Source organism: Stegostoma tigrinum, chromosome 44, assembly GCF_030684315.1.
Source record: "Stegostoma tigrinum isolate sSteTig4 chromosome 44, sSteTig4.hap1, whole genome shotgun sequence".
NCBI classification, from domain to species: Eukaryota; Metazoa; Chordata; class Chondrichthyes; order Orectolobiformes; family Stegostomatidae; genus Stegostoma; species Stegostoma tigrinum.
In genome coordinates, this window is record NC_081397.1 from 15,128,288 (window position 1) to 15,141,735 (window position 13,448).

At 47.3% G+C, this 13,448-nt stretch overlaps 2 protein-coding genes across 2 annotated transcripts; one reads left to right on the forward strand and one right to left on the reverse strand.

Annotated features, from left to right (window-relative positions):
• Window positions 1-5,408: 5,408 nt before the first annotated feature.
• Window positions 5,409-6,246, forward strand: LOC132206862 (histone H2B 1/2-like). The gene has a single exon (XM_059641974.1). It carries the CDS (start codon window positions 5,409-5,411, stop codon window positions 5,787-5,789), a length of 381 nt encoding a protein of 126 aa, XP_059497957.1. The 3' UTR covers window positions 5,790-6,246.
• Window positions 6,247-8,893: 2,647 nt separating this feature from the next.
• Window positions 8,894-9,330, reverse strand: LOC132206863 (histone H3). The gene has a single exon (XM_059641975.1). The coding sequence runs from the start codon at window positions 9,302-9,304 to the stop codon at window positions 8,894-8,896; it is 411 nt and encodes a 136-aa protein (XP_059497958.1). The 5' UTR covers window positions 9,305-9,330.
• Between the last annotated feature and the right edge of the window lie 4,118 nt (window positions 9,331-13,448).

A 13,448-nucleotide genomic window follows, 5' to 3' on the forward strand; every position in this document is an offset into this window, starting at 1 on the left:
TTTATTTTGCTTCTCTCTCCATTCAAAATACCCAGTTCAAACAGATTTCACCTAACATAACCCATTGACATTTACACCATTTTTGAAGATGGGTAGACTGAATCCTTATCCAAAGTATACCCTCAGGACTTGAAGAAAATCTGCATAGAATTACTCTGATATCAACTCCACATAATGAATCACGCTTCCACGGATAATATTTTTGGCTGCCTGAAACCTAATCCACTTTTAGGAGTAGAAAGTGACCAGTACGCATGGATACCTAACCTCACACATTCGTATTGTAGGGTCAGACGAAAAAAATAGTATTTGACCATATTGATACTTCAGAAACTGCAAGTAAAAGGTTGATTAAAAATGTTCACATAGTCACATAATAGAAACTATCATGCATATATTCATTGATGTACTCGCTTTCACAGAGACTGAAACTGGCAGGAATATATTGATGATAACACTCCCAATTTCACAGAGCATCAAGTGACAGCTACAAACTTAAAACTGCAATCACAAATCCACAGAGAGACAGGCACGGATTGCTGACTGTACTCAAATATTCAGAGTAGGTTCTCACAGGTACATCTTGGTAACTGGACGCTCAAATTGACAGAGAAGCAAATGATAGGTGCATGTTGCTTTCATGCACATATCCAAATGGACGAACTTGACAGGAACAGATTGATAACAACCTTGGACATAGCAAGAACTGCAGATGCTGGAATCAGCCTTCCCAGTTACACACAGCATAAACTGACTGACATGTACAGTTTGATAATTACTCTCATTCACAGAGCGGAATCTGAAACGTCCTTATTGATAACTGTACTCACATGGCCACCAAGCGGAAACTGACAGAGTTTGATCACAGTGACAGTTAAATTGCGGAAATTGACAGATACATGTTGATAATTACTTTCACGCTTGCCTTGCAGGAAATGTCAGGGTCAGTTCATTAAATACGATGCTGTTGACTTGCTCACTGAGCTTGTAAGTTTGTTCACAGACATTTCATCACCATACGACATAACATCATCAGTGCACCGTGAATGAAACGTTGGTATTCTGTCCTTCTTGCTATTTATGTGCCTCAGTTTGCTGGGGTGGTGAGCAACACTTCCAGATTGGTTTCTTAGTGGTTGGTGTGTGGTGTCCAGCTGGACATGTTTGTTAATGGAGTTCTAGTTTGAATTCTCGTGCATGTCTTTGTTTGGGATGTCCTCTGATGGCTACGTTGTCCCAGTCAAACAGGTGTCCCTCTTTATCCATGTGCATTAAGGTGAGTGATAGTTGGCCATGACTTTTGGCAGCGAGTTGATGCCCATGAATCCTGATGGCGGGTTTTCTCCCGGTTTGCCTTGGGTAAGGTTTGTGGCAGTATTTGCATGGTATCTTGTAAATCGCATTGGTTCTGCTAATTGTGAATGTTGGATCCTTCATTCTCAACAGCGGCTGTCACTTCGTGGGCTATCATGATTCTTACGAGGTAGAGTAACCTGGTGGTTATTTCACACCCTCAGTGCATAGTCTGGTGACTACTATCACTGGATGTGTTGTGTCTTCCTGTTGCCATCAGTTGTGTGGCATCTGCGAACAATGCATTTTGAGTAACTGTCATTTCTAAAGACACTATCTGTGTTCTTCCTTGGCTTTATGAAACTCCGGGATGCTGCAGTGTGTTGTGGCTCACTTGAACAGGGAAAGCTAGCTCATTGGATTCAAAATTGGCTTGATGGTACAAAGCAGAGGGTGACAGTTGAAGATTCTTTCTCGGACTGGAGGCCTGTGACTTGTGGTGTGCCACAGGGATTGGTGCTGGGACCTTTGTTATTTGTTATTGACATAAATGATCTGGATGTGAATGTGCAAAGCATGATTAGTAAGTTTACAGATGATGCAATGTTAGGCAGTATCGTTCATAGTGGGGAAGGTTATCGAAAATTACAGAGGGATCTTAATCAGATGGGGAAGTGGGCTAAGGATGGGAAAATGCAATTCAATGGAGATAAGTGTGAGGTGTTGTACTTTGGAATGTCAAACTACAGTAAGCCTTTTACAGCAAATGGTAACGTCCTGAGTAGTGATGTGGTACAGAGGGACCAAGGAGTACAGGTACGTAGTATGTTTAAAGCAGTGTCACAGGTGGATAGGGTGCTGAAGAAGGAATTCAGCTTGCTGGCCTTCATTGATCGAGGCATTTTGAATAGACATGGAGTATTGTGTACAGTTTTGGTCACCCTGTTGTAAAAAAGACCGAGTTCAACTAGAAAGCGTTCAAAGAAAATTTATGCAGGACTAGTGGTCCTGGGTTATGGTGAGATGTTGGCCAGGGTAGGACTTTATTTCTTGGACCGTAGGAGAATGAAGTGTGACCTTATTCAGATGTATAAAATCATGAGCACCATAGGTCGGATAAATGCATATCGTGTTTGTTTTTTTTCCCCCACAGATGAGGAATTGAAAACTAGAGGGCACAGGTTTCAGGTGAGAGGGGGCAAGAATTTAAGAAGGACCTGAGGGGTGCCAACTTCACAGAGAGAGTGGAGCACATGTGGAATCAGCTGCCAGAGAAAGTTGTTGAGGCAGGCACAATATCAACACTTTAAAAAAAAATGAACATGTACATGGATGGGAAGGATGTAGAGGGATATAATGTGGGCAGTTGGATCCAGCTGAGTGTGCACCACAGTCATCATGAACCAGTTTGGGTGGAAGGGCCTGTGTCCGTACTGTATTACTATATGACCATAAGACATAGGAGCAGAAATCAGGCTATTTGGGACATGAAGTCTGCTCCGCCATTCAATCATGACTGAGACGTTCCTTTAGCCAATTCTCCTGCCTTCTTCCCATAACCTTGATCCCCTTGATAATCAAAAACCTATCTATCTCACCCTTAAATGTACACAATAACCCGGCCTCCACAGCCTTCTGTGGCAGTGAATTCCATTGATTCAGCACTCTCTGGCTGAAGAAGTTTCTCCTTATCTCTGTTCTAAAATGTCTTCCGTTTACTTGAAGGCTGTGCCCTTGGGTCCTAGTCTCTCCTACCAATGGAAGGATCTTCCCAACATCCACTCTGTCCAGGAATTCAGTAGTCTAAGTTTTGATTATCATCCTTCTAAACTCCAAAGAGTACAGTCCCAGAATCCTCAACATTGCTCATATGTTCAGCTTTTCATTCCTGGGACCATTCCCGTGAACCTCCTCTGAACCTGCTCCAGGGGCAGTACATCCTTCCTGAGATATGGGGCCCAAAACTGCACATGCTACTTCAAATGTGGCCTGACTCGAGTCTTCCAAAGCCTCATAAGCACATCCTTTTTTTTTAAACATCTTCAAGACCATAAGTCATAGGAGTGGAAGTAAGGCCATTCGGCCCATCAAGCCCATTCCACCATTTAAATCAAGGCTGGGCATTTCAACTCCACTTCCCTGCACTCTCCCTGTAGCCCTTGATTCCTTGTGAGATCAAGAATTTGTCAATCTCTGCCTTGAAGTCCTGGCAAAATAAATGCCAGTATTGCAGTTGCCTTCCTGACTACTGACTCAAACTGTGAGTTTACCGTGAGAGATTCCTGGAGTTGAACTCCCAAGTCTCTTTGTACGCAAGACTTCTGAATTTTCTGCCCATTTAGAAAAGAGTCTATGCTTTTATTCTGGAGGGAGGATGGTAACTTCTTCAGGTCAGGCATCCCTGGAAGACGCTTTGCAGTGAAGTTAAAATTGTATCAGAGATAATGGTGACTGCAGATGCTGGAGAATCTGGACAAACCTCAGGGGATCTCTACACCACTGCAACTCTAGATTCCCCTCCACCTACCTCCTCCTCTATCCATCTTTGATCCACCTCCCAGTCTGTCCCTATTTATTTCAGAGCCCTCTTCCCCCTCCCACATTTCTGATCAAGGGTCTCGGCCCGAAACGTCAGCTTTTGTGCTCCTGAGATGCTGTTTGGCCTGCTGTGTTCATCCAGCTCCACACTTTTTTTTTAATCTCGGATTCTCCAGCATCTGCAGTTATCATTATCTCTCATGCTTTTATTCTCCTTACCCAAGTGCATGACCTCACACTTTCCCACATTGTACTCCATCTACCACTTCTTTGCCCACTCACCTAACCTGTCCATTTCATAGTGCAGCCTCAGCACCTCAATACTACCTGTCACTCTACCTATTGTTGTATCATCTGCAAATGTAGTCAGAATGCAAACAGTTCCTTCATCCAGATCATTAATGTATAAAGCATGCCTTTTATCCCCACTCTCTGCTTTCTGCCAGGCAGCCAATCTTCTATCCATGCTCGCACCATGGGCCCTTATGTTACTCAACAGCCTCCTGTGCGGCAGCTTGCCAAGGGGCTTTTCGAAGCCCAGGTAGATAACATCCATTGGCTCTCCTTGGTCTACCCTGCTTGTTACTTCCTTAAAGGATTTAAGCAGATTTGCCAGGCATGACTTCCCCTTGATGAAACCGTGCCTGGAGTGTTGGAGGCTGTGTTTATAAAATTTAGTGGTGTGGAAAGGGTGCATAATCAAGATCTTTTCCCCAGGATAGAAGAATGCAAAATGAGAGGGCATGGGTTTAAGTGACTGGGAAAGTCTTAAAATGAACCAAAGGTGTGCAATATTTGCACACAGAGTGGTGTGTGAATGGGTTGAATGCCAAAAGAAGTGCTGGAGGCTCTTACAACTACAACGTTTTAAAGGCATGTGGATGAGTATATGAATAGGAAGTGTTTCGTGGGATATGGACCAAATGCTAGTAAATGGAACGAGATTAATCTCGGATATGTGCTCTCCATGGACGAGGTGGACCCTGTACATCTCTCGGACTGTATGACGGGGACTGATTTATGAGAGAATAATCATCATTCATACTGCCTAAACAGACAGGGACAGATCGAGAACTGCACTCCCATTCTCATAATGCAGAGACTGACAGATATTCAGCAAAGTGTCCCTCAATAAACCCGCATGTCTGAACAATACAATCCTGCCCACAGCCTAATAAGGAAATCTCAGCTAGTGATGAAACAAGGTAACATTTCACTCACAAAAGATTACTATGAGCAGAATAAAACACCCTGTCACAATTAAAATCTCGGAGGTAGTGTTCAAAATGTTAGTGGATGACAGGAACAAGTTCAACTGCAAGGAGCTAGGAATTTGGTCCGTGTACAAAATTTCGGTTTGTGTTTCACATTTCGTTGCAGATCCGAACAGATCCACTTTGTGTTTCACACTAACCAATCACAGAAAGGCTAATCGCATGGTCTGACATTCTTGTAAACTACCCAATCAGGAACAAGACTTTTCCCCCATCCCTCATGAGCATTGCTGACGCCAGCAGCGTATAAAAAGCGAGCTCCGAGCCTGCTTCCGTTTATTGTATCTGAAAGCGACCGACACGATGCCGGATGAGAAGAAAGCGCAGGCAACTTCCAAGAAGGGCGCCAAAAAAATCATCAAGAAGGCGCCGGGGAAAGGCGGCAAGACAAAGAAACGATCCAGGAAAGAAAGTTACGCCGTCTACATCTATAAAGTGATGAAGCAGGTTCACCCCGACACCGGCATCTCCTCCAAGGCGATGAGCATCATGAACTCGTTCGTCAAGGATATTTTCGAGCGTATCGCGGGGGAGGCTTCCCGCCTGGCCCATTACAACAAGCGCAGGACCATCAGCTCCCGGGAGATCCAGACCGCGGTGCGGCTGCTGCTGCCTGGGGAGCTGGCCAAGCACGCCGTGTCGGAGGGTACAAAGGCGGTGACCAAGTACACCAGCTCCAAGTGAGACCCCACATTGTGCTGAGAAAAACACACATCCAAAACCCAACGGCTCTTTTCAGAGCCACCCACAATTTCAATGAAGCAGTTGAACCATTTTACGTTTGTAAATGATTCTCGGTGTCTATGGTTAATGTCCCTAATCTTTATCTTTGTTTACACAAACGTTCTAAACATTACCGTGCGGTCCCTGTCCCTCTGTCGGTTAGTTTCGGTTGCCTTCCTACCCAGTCTCTCCTCCCTCCCTGTACAGAAAGCACATTCATCGTCACTCAGTCATTTTTTTTTCAACAACTCCTTTGTGTTCCAGTTATTATTTACCCCTTGATCAGGAATTTCACCCCCTGGAAAGAAAACTAACTGCTCGAGTCCCACGAACAGATGTTGGGGGATACTTGTCATTGAGGATATCAGCTGTCGGTGAGAGGCTTTCAAAATGAGCTGAGATAAAGCCCGAGCCAGGATTGCAGTCGCAAGTGTGAAACTGTGTTCAAGGAGAATATGGGAGGGCAACTTCCAACTATTGTTTCAAGTTTTAACCCGTTCACCCCGAAAAACTTTGTGTAAGTTTTTATAAATACATCAGCGTGCACTTGTAATGTGAAAGTGAACTAAATTCAAAGAAAAATTAAACTGTTTATTCCCCTTTGTGAAACTTTTCCCCCTATATCCTACATGTTGGAGGGTTTTTCAAATTTGTCCCAATGGGGGTATGAACGCTGGATTTCACCCGTGGCAATGAAAAATTATGATCTCTTATTTGAGTCCCATTAAGAGAAATGCCGCGCGATTCCTTTTTCAATTTCCAAATTGTCAGGGAATTTTTCCGATTTTTTTTTTCAGTTTGCAGTGTGTGGGGCTTTTTGCTGTCGGTGAGAGGCTTTCAAAATGAACCGAGACCGTCCGGAAAGACTGATCCAGCACAATAAGTGAGGGCTATTTTACAATGTTTTCGGAAAACGGTGTTGCTTAGGGAGTGACAGAGAGAGATTATGTGAAGTGGATATTTTTAACTGAAAGGAAATTAAATCGTAAGCATTAACGCAAAAATACTTGTAAAAACTCTTCCTCGTATTGCCCATATTGGCGGGCTTTTCAAATCGGACAGAAAACGGTTGATGATTTGGCGCCGGTATTTTCCTACGGTTTCCACGCAGAGGAATTTTGTTTTATTTTCAAATCTCCCCGCGGGTTCTATCCGGTTTTTCAGAAAGCTGGAAATGAGGCTTTCTGCAGTCGGCGGGAAAATTTCCAAGTGAACCGAGATAAAAGCAGAACAGCTGCCGGACTGGCATCGCAAAAGTAGAAATATTGTTGATCTTGTGCAATAGGGAGCGAGATTGTAAAATATTGTTTAAAGCAGTATTGAATTCAACGAGAAAGAAACAGTTGTGTGATACTTTGATTATTATATCCGGGTGTAGATGTGAATTAAATTCAATCTGTGCAGAGAATAACTTTCGGCGGGCTTTTCTTTCCCCCTTCCGCTTAATGTTAAGTTTTTTCGCGGGGTGGAGGGAATTCAAGATCAAAAATAGTTGGTTTCAACTAGGCCGGGAAATCAGAGAGAGATGGTGTGACGTATATAGGTGTATTCTAAAAGTAAATTATCCGAAGTAAGAACGCATTCTTCTTTGTAAAACTTCTACCCATTTCGAAATTATTGGCGGGCTTCTCCAGTTTGAAAGAAAGCGGTTGATGAGTTGGCGCCGGGATTTTCCGGCCTCCTCCCCGGGCCCTCTCCGGATTGGTGAGGGAAGCAGATATCTGATTGGGCATTGAAACGACATTAGGAATTACTGAACAATGTGACCAATCAGCAATGGCCGCACCCCCATTCCTCCCGAAGGTATTAGAGGGCGGGATGTGGCCGCATTGCAGTATTTTCTGTGAAAGTGTTTGAGACTGTGGCGATGTCTGGGAGAGGAAAGGGCAGTGGCGGGAAAGCTCGGTCGAAGGCGAAGTCCCGGTCGTCCCGGGCTGGGCTGCAGTTCCCGGTGGGCCGTGTTCACAGGCTCCTGAGAAAGGGTAACTATGCTGAGCGTGTGGGTGCCGGAGCGCCGGTCTATTTGGCTGCGGTGCTCGAGTACCTGACGGCTGAAATCCTTGAGCTGGCCGGTAACGCGGCCCGGGACAACAAGAAGACCCGCATCATCCCCAGGCACCTCCAGCTGGCCGTGCGCAACGACGAGGAGCTCAACAAGCTGCTGGGAGGTGTGACCATCGCTCAGGGCGGGGTGCTGCCTAATATCCAGGCCGTGCTGCTGCCCAAGAAAACCGCCGCTGGGGGCGCCACTAAAAAGTGAAGACACTTCTTGAATCTGACAACCCAAAGGCTCTTTTAAGAGCCACCCACAACATCAGTGAAAAGCAGCTAGACTTTCACTGCTGGCTAACTAATTTTCATTTTATGTGCAAACACGGTCCTCTAAACGCGCAAAAATCATCCCTTTTGTTTTCGCTTTAACAGTGATAAAACTAGAACGGGACGAACAAAGTTGGAGGGTTTGCTGCAGGGACAGCGACTGCGACTTTAAATAGTGACTCAAAGCGGTATCCCCATCCAGGGAACATGAGACATGGAATAGCTCGGCCCCAGAAAGATGCCATGCGAGACAGAACCGACCATCCTCAGAGGATCGAATACACTTGTGGGAGATTGGGCAAAATTTCGATTGCATGGCCAAAACTACAAAAATCATTTGTATAATGTGGCGGGTTTTGAAATTGGCGATTGTTTCCCACCCTCCTTCTCCGGCAAGTTCAGTTACAGCTGGGGAAACGCCACGGGAAGCGATTCCCACACAGGCGGTTCAATTGGAAATGTATCAATTATAAAGGGTGGAATGCAGTACTTGAATTTGTTGTGATTACTGAAAATTTATAAACCTGATTGTCCCGAGTTGCCTCGTCTTCAATATCAATTCGTGCATCCCAGACCCATTCATTTTCTGTAAGTCCTGTTGCATTGAGACATCAATAGCATGCTGTGCGATGACATTAACTAAAGTCCAGTGCCTGACGATTGCTGCTCTCTCGGGACAGTTTAGTGGCTCTGAAAAGAGCCGTTGTGTTTCTCGGGGTGAATGTACAGGGCCGGGCACGCTCCGTTTAGGCGCGCTCCCCGCGGATCCGCCGGGCCAGCTGGATGTCTTTGGGCATGATGGTGACCCGCTTGGCGTGGATGGCACACAGGTTGGTGTCCTCAAACAGACCCACGAGGTAAGCCTCGCTGGCCTCCTGCAGGGCCATCACGGCCGAGCTCTGGAAGCGCAGGTCGGTCTTGAAGTCCTGAGCGATCTCCCGCACCAGGCGCTGGAACGGCAGTTTGCGGATCAGCAGCTCGGTGGATTTCTGGTAGCGGCGGATCTCCCGCAGAGCCACCGTGCCGGGCCTGTAGCGATGAGGCTTCTTCACTCCGCCCGTGGCCGGAGCGCTCTTGCGGGCCGCTTTGGTCGCCAGCTGCTTGCGAGGAGCTTTCCCTCCGGTGGATTTGCGCGCTGTCTGCTTGGTTCTGGCCATTCTCTTCAACTGTCTGCAACACACACACAGGCTGCTGTTATCAATGCTGATCGTGCTGCGGCGCTGCCTATTTAAGGGAATGGAGAGCCCGCCCAAGAGCTGGGATTGGATACAGTCCCGTCCCTCAAATCCCCGAGAAACAGCCACTGAAGGACAGAAAAGGCAGTAAAATAATTATTGGAGACTGATTGGTTAACTTGAAATGACAGTTGGTCAATTTCAAATCGCCCGCCGATTTCAGCCTGAGCTTACATAATATTAAAAAGCAAAGTCCCATGCGCCTGCGCCTAAGATGATATCTTATGCTTTACAAAATTTTCTTGTGAACCTAACTTGCAGTCAGCGCGGAGTGGGCTCTGAATCATTTCCTGACCATCTCTAACAGGCAGGTGGAATGAACACGCCACTAAAACCTCGGCACGGCTACCAGAATCAAAACTGAACAAATTATCATTCCTGGGAGCGTCAATGAAGTACAAACACTGTAATATACATCATTAGCGCCTGGGCCCAAAGTTACGGACAGAGCAAATTATTATTCATGGTATGGACAGCTGGTGTTGTTATTCTGATGAAGGGTCTAGGCCCGAAACGTCAGCTTTTGTGCTCCTGAGATGCTGCTGTGTTCATCCATCCTCACATTTTATTATCTTGGATTCTCCAGCATCTGCAGTTCCCATTATCACTGGTGTTATTACTGATAGACTGGTATTCACATGGAAGAGAATCAAAGATTTAGGGTTGAGAAACAGATCAGCCATGGTCGCATGACGGAGCCGGCCGCTCCTTCTGTATCTGACATAACCAGCTGCAGAACCGTATCGTATCGACTGGCCGTGAAACCTCTATCTGTAGTGCAGGGATATCTTGATTATAAAACACGTTACTGCAGACAGTATAATTTAACAATCTTGCTCTCTCTCTTGCAACGCGGGACACGAAGTTAATATATTTCCTAAAGGCTTGGTGCAAAATTAAAAGTCGCTGCACCAGCCCAATGTGCTGGTTCCCCATCCTCAGGTCTCCGCTCTCAGGCGGAGGGTTTGGGTGGCTCTGAAAAGAGCCTTTGGGTTCGCTGGAAAAGGGTTGATTTGCTCAGCCGCCGAATCCATACAGAGTGCGGCCCTGGCGTTTCAGAGCGTACACCACATCCATGGCAGTCACTGTCTTGCGCTTGGCGTGCTCCGTGTAGGTCACCGCATCCCTGATCACATTCTCCAGGAAAACCTTCAGCACCCCGCGGGTCTCCTCGTAGATCAAGCCCGAGATGCGCTTAACCCCGCCACGGCGAGCCAGGCGCCGGATGGCTGGTTTCGTGATGCCCTGGATGTTATCACGGAGCACTTTGCGGTGCCTCTTCGCTCCGCCTTTTCCCAGGCCTTTGCCTCCTTTCCCTCTCCCAGACATCACGCTTCTTCACTCCAATCGCTGCCGAGTGAGAGCCGAGCTGCCTCGCCTTCCATTTTTATACAGCCCGCCCCGACCTGACTGAGAAACAGCTGACAGGGAGTGAGAGGATACACGGGCAGAAAACTGAGTGACACACAGAGAAATGTCCAGCTCCGCCTACAGCTGACTGCCGCCCCCAACTGGATCTGGAACGAAACCTTTTCTCCACAAGCGCAGTGAACACAAGGCCCGGCAGAAAACCTGCAGACTCAAACTTCTATTCAAAGATAATAAAACCTGGATATTTTAAAAGCAAGATGACAAAGTATGAAGCTGGATGAACACAGCAGGCCAAGCAGCATCTCAGGAGCACAAAAGCTGATATCACTGATACAATTTTAAAAGCAGAGATAATGGGAACTGCAGATGCTGGAGAATTCCAAGATAGTAAAATGTGAGGCTGGATGAACACAGCAGGCCAAGCAGCATCTCAGGAGCACAAAAGCTGACGTTTCGGGCCTGGACCCTTCATCAGAGAGGGGGATGGGGAGAGGGAACTGGAATAAATAGGGAGAGAGGGGGAGGTGGGCCGAAGATGGAGAGTAAAGAAGATAGGTGGAGAGAGTATAGGTGGGGAGGTAGGAAGGGGATAGGTCAGTCCAGGGAAGACGGACAGGTCAAGGAGGTGGGATGAGGTTAGTAGGTAGATGGGGGTGCGGATTGGGGTGGGAGGAAGGGATGGGTGAGAGGGAGAACCGGTTAGGGAGGCAGAGACAGGTTGGACTGGTTTTGGGATGCAGTGGGTGGGGGGGAAGAGATGGGCTGGTTGTGTGGTGCAGTGGGGGGAGGGGACGAACTGGGCTGGTTTAGGGATGCAGTAGGGGAAGGGGAGATTTTGAAACTGGTGAAGTTCTCATTGATACCATATGGCTGCAGGGTTCCCAGGCGGAATATGAGTTGCTGTTCCTGCAACCTTCGGGTGGCATCATTGTGGCAGTGCAGGAGGCCCATGATGGACATGTCATCTAAAGAATGGGAGGGGGAGTGGAAATGGTTTGCGACTGGGAGGTGCAGTTGTTTGTTGCAAACTGAGCGGAGGTGTTCTGCAAGGCGGTCTCCAAGCCTCCGCTTGGTTTCCCCAATGTAGAGGAAGCCGCACCGGGTACAGTGGATGCAATATACCACATTGGCAGATGTGCAGGTGAACCTCTGCTTAATGTGAAATGTCATCTTGGGGCCTGGGATAGGGGTGAGGGAGGAGGTGTGGGCTACACTTGCGTCCCAGTCACAAACCATTTCCACTCCCCCTCCCATTCTTTAGATGACATGTCCATCATGGGCCTCCTGCAGTGCCACAATGATGCCACCCGAAGGTTGCAGGAACAGCAACTCATATTCCACCTGGGAACCCTGCAGCCTAATGGGATCAATGTGGACTTCACCAGTTTCAAAATCTCCCCTTCCCCAACTACATCCCTAAACCAGCCCAGTTCGTCCCCTCCCCCCACTGCACCACACAACCAGCCCAGCTCTTCCCCCCCACCCACTGCATCCCAAAACCAGTCCAACCTGTCTCTGCCTCCCTAACCGGTTCTTCCTCTCACCCATCCCTTCCTCCCACCCCAAGCCGCACCCCCATCTACCTACTAACCTCATCCCACCTCCTTGACCTGTCCGTCTTCCCTGGACTGACCTATCCCCTCCGTACTTCCCCACCTATACTCTCTCCACCTATCTTCTTTACTCTCCATCTTCAGCCCGCCTCCCCCTCTCTCCCTATTCATTCCAGAACCCTCTCCCCATCCCCCTCTCTGATGAAGGGTCTAGGCCCGAAACGTCAGCTTTTGTGCTCCTGAGATGCTGCTTGGCCTGCTGTGTTCATCCAGCCTCACATTTTATTATCTTGGAATTCTCCAGCATCTGCAGTTCCCATTATCTCCAATACCAGAGAGATTCGGGATTGTAGTGGGGGTTGTAGTGATAGACCTTGCTGTTAGGGTGGATGGAGGCTATATCAAGTCTGATCAGTGTGTGTGAGGGTAAAACTGTGTCACAGAGTCGTGCAGTAAGGCATCCTTTGGCTTGGGCCTCAGCATCATTGTATCCTCCACTGTCAACATCCTGGGAGCTACTATGAAGGACAAATTGAACCGGACTCATCCGATAAATGCAATGGCTACAATAACAGGGCCAAGGCTATGGATACTGCAGCAAGTAACTTCCCTCCTGACTTCTCAAACCTGTCCAAAATCTCCAACATTCAAGTCAGGAATGTAAAGGTTTCCCCTCTGTAGCCCCCATTACCTGTATTAGTGCAGCTCCAACTGCACACGGCAAGCAAGGTACTATCCATGAAAAAGCTGCTCCTGGTTAATTGGCACCACATTCACAAACATCCACTCTCTCAAATATAAAATTAGATAGCACCTACCAAACCCACAACTACTTCCATCTTGAAAGACAACAGCAGCAGGTTCATGGGAACTGCACGAACTGCAAGATCTTCTCCAAGACACTCACCATTCTGACTTGGAAGTATATTGGCCGTTCAGTCTGTGCCAATCCGTGAAAATCCTGCAATTCCCTTACTAATGGCAATGTGGGCCGACCTGCAGCTCAGAGATTGCAACGGTTCAGGAAGGCAGTTCACTACCACCTTCTCACGGGCATTTCAGGAGGGTCAATCAACGCTCAGACCAGTCAGTGATGTCCACAGCTGGCATTTTTTTCTTTGAAATGTCTGCATTATTCTTGC

Bases quoted from the DNA above. Each gene is read 5' to 3' on its own strand.
- LOC132206862 (XM_059641974.1), top strand. From the start codon at position 5,409: ATGCCGGATGAGAAGAAAGCGCAGGCAACTTCCAAGAAGGGCGCCAAA.
- LOC132206863 (XM_059641975.1), bottom strand. From the start codon at position 9,304: ATGGCCAGAACCAAGCAGACAGCGCGCAAATCCACCGGAGGGAAAGCT.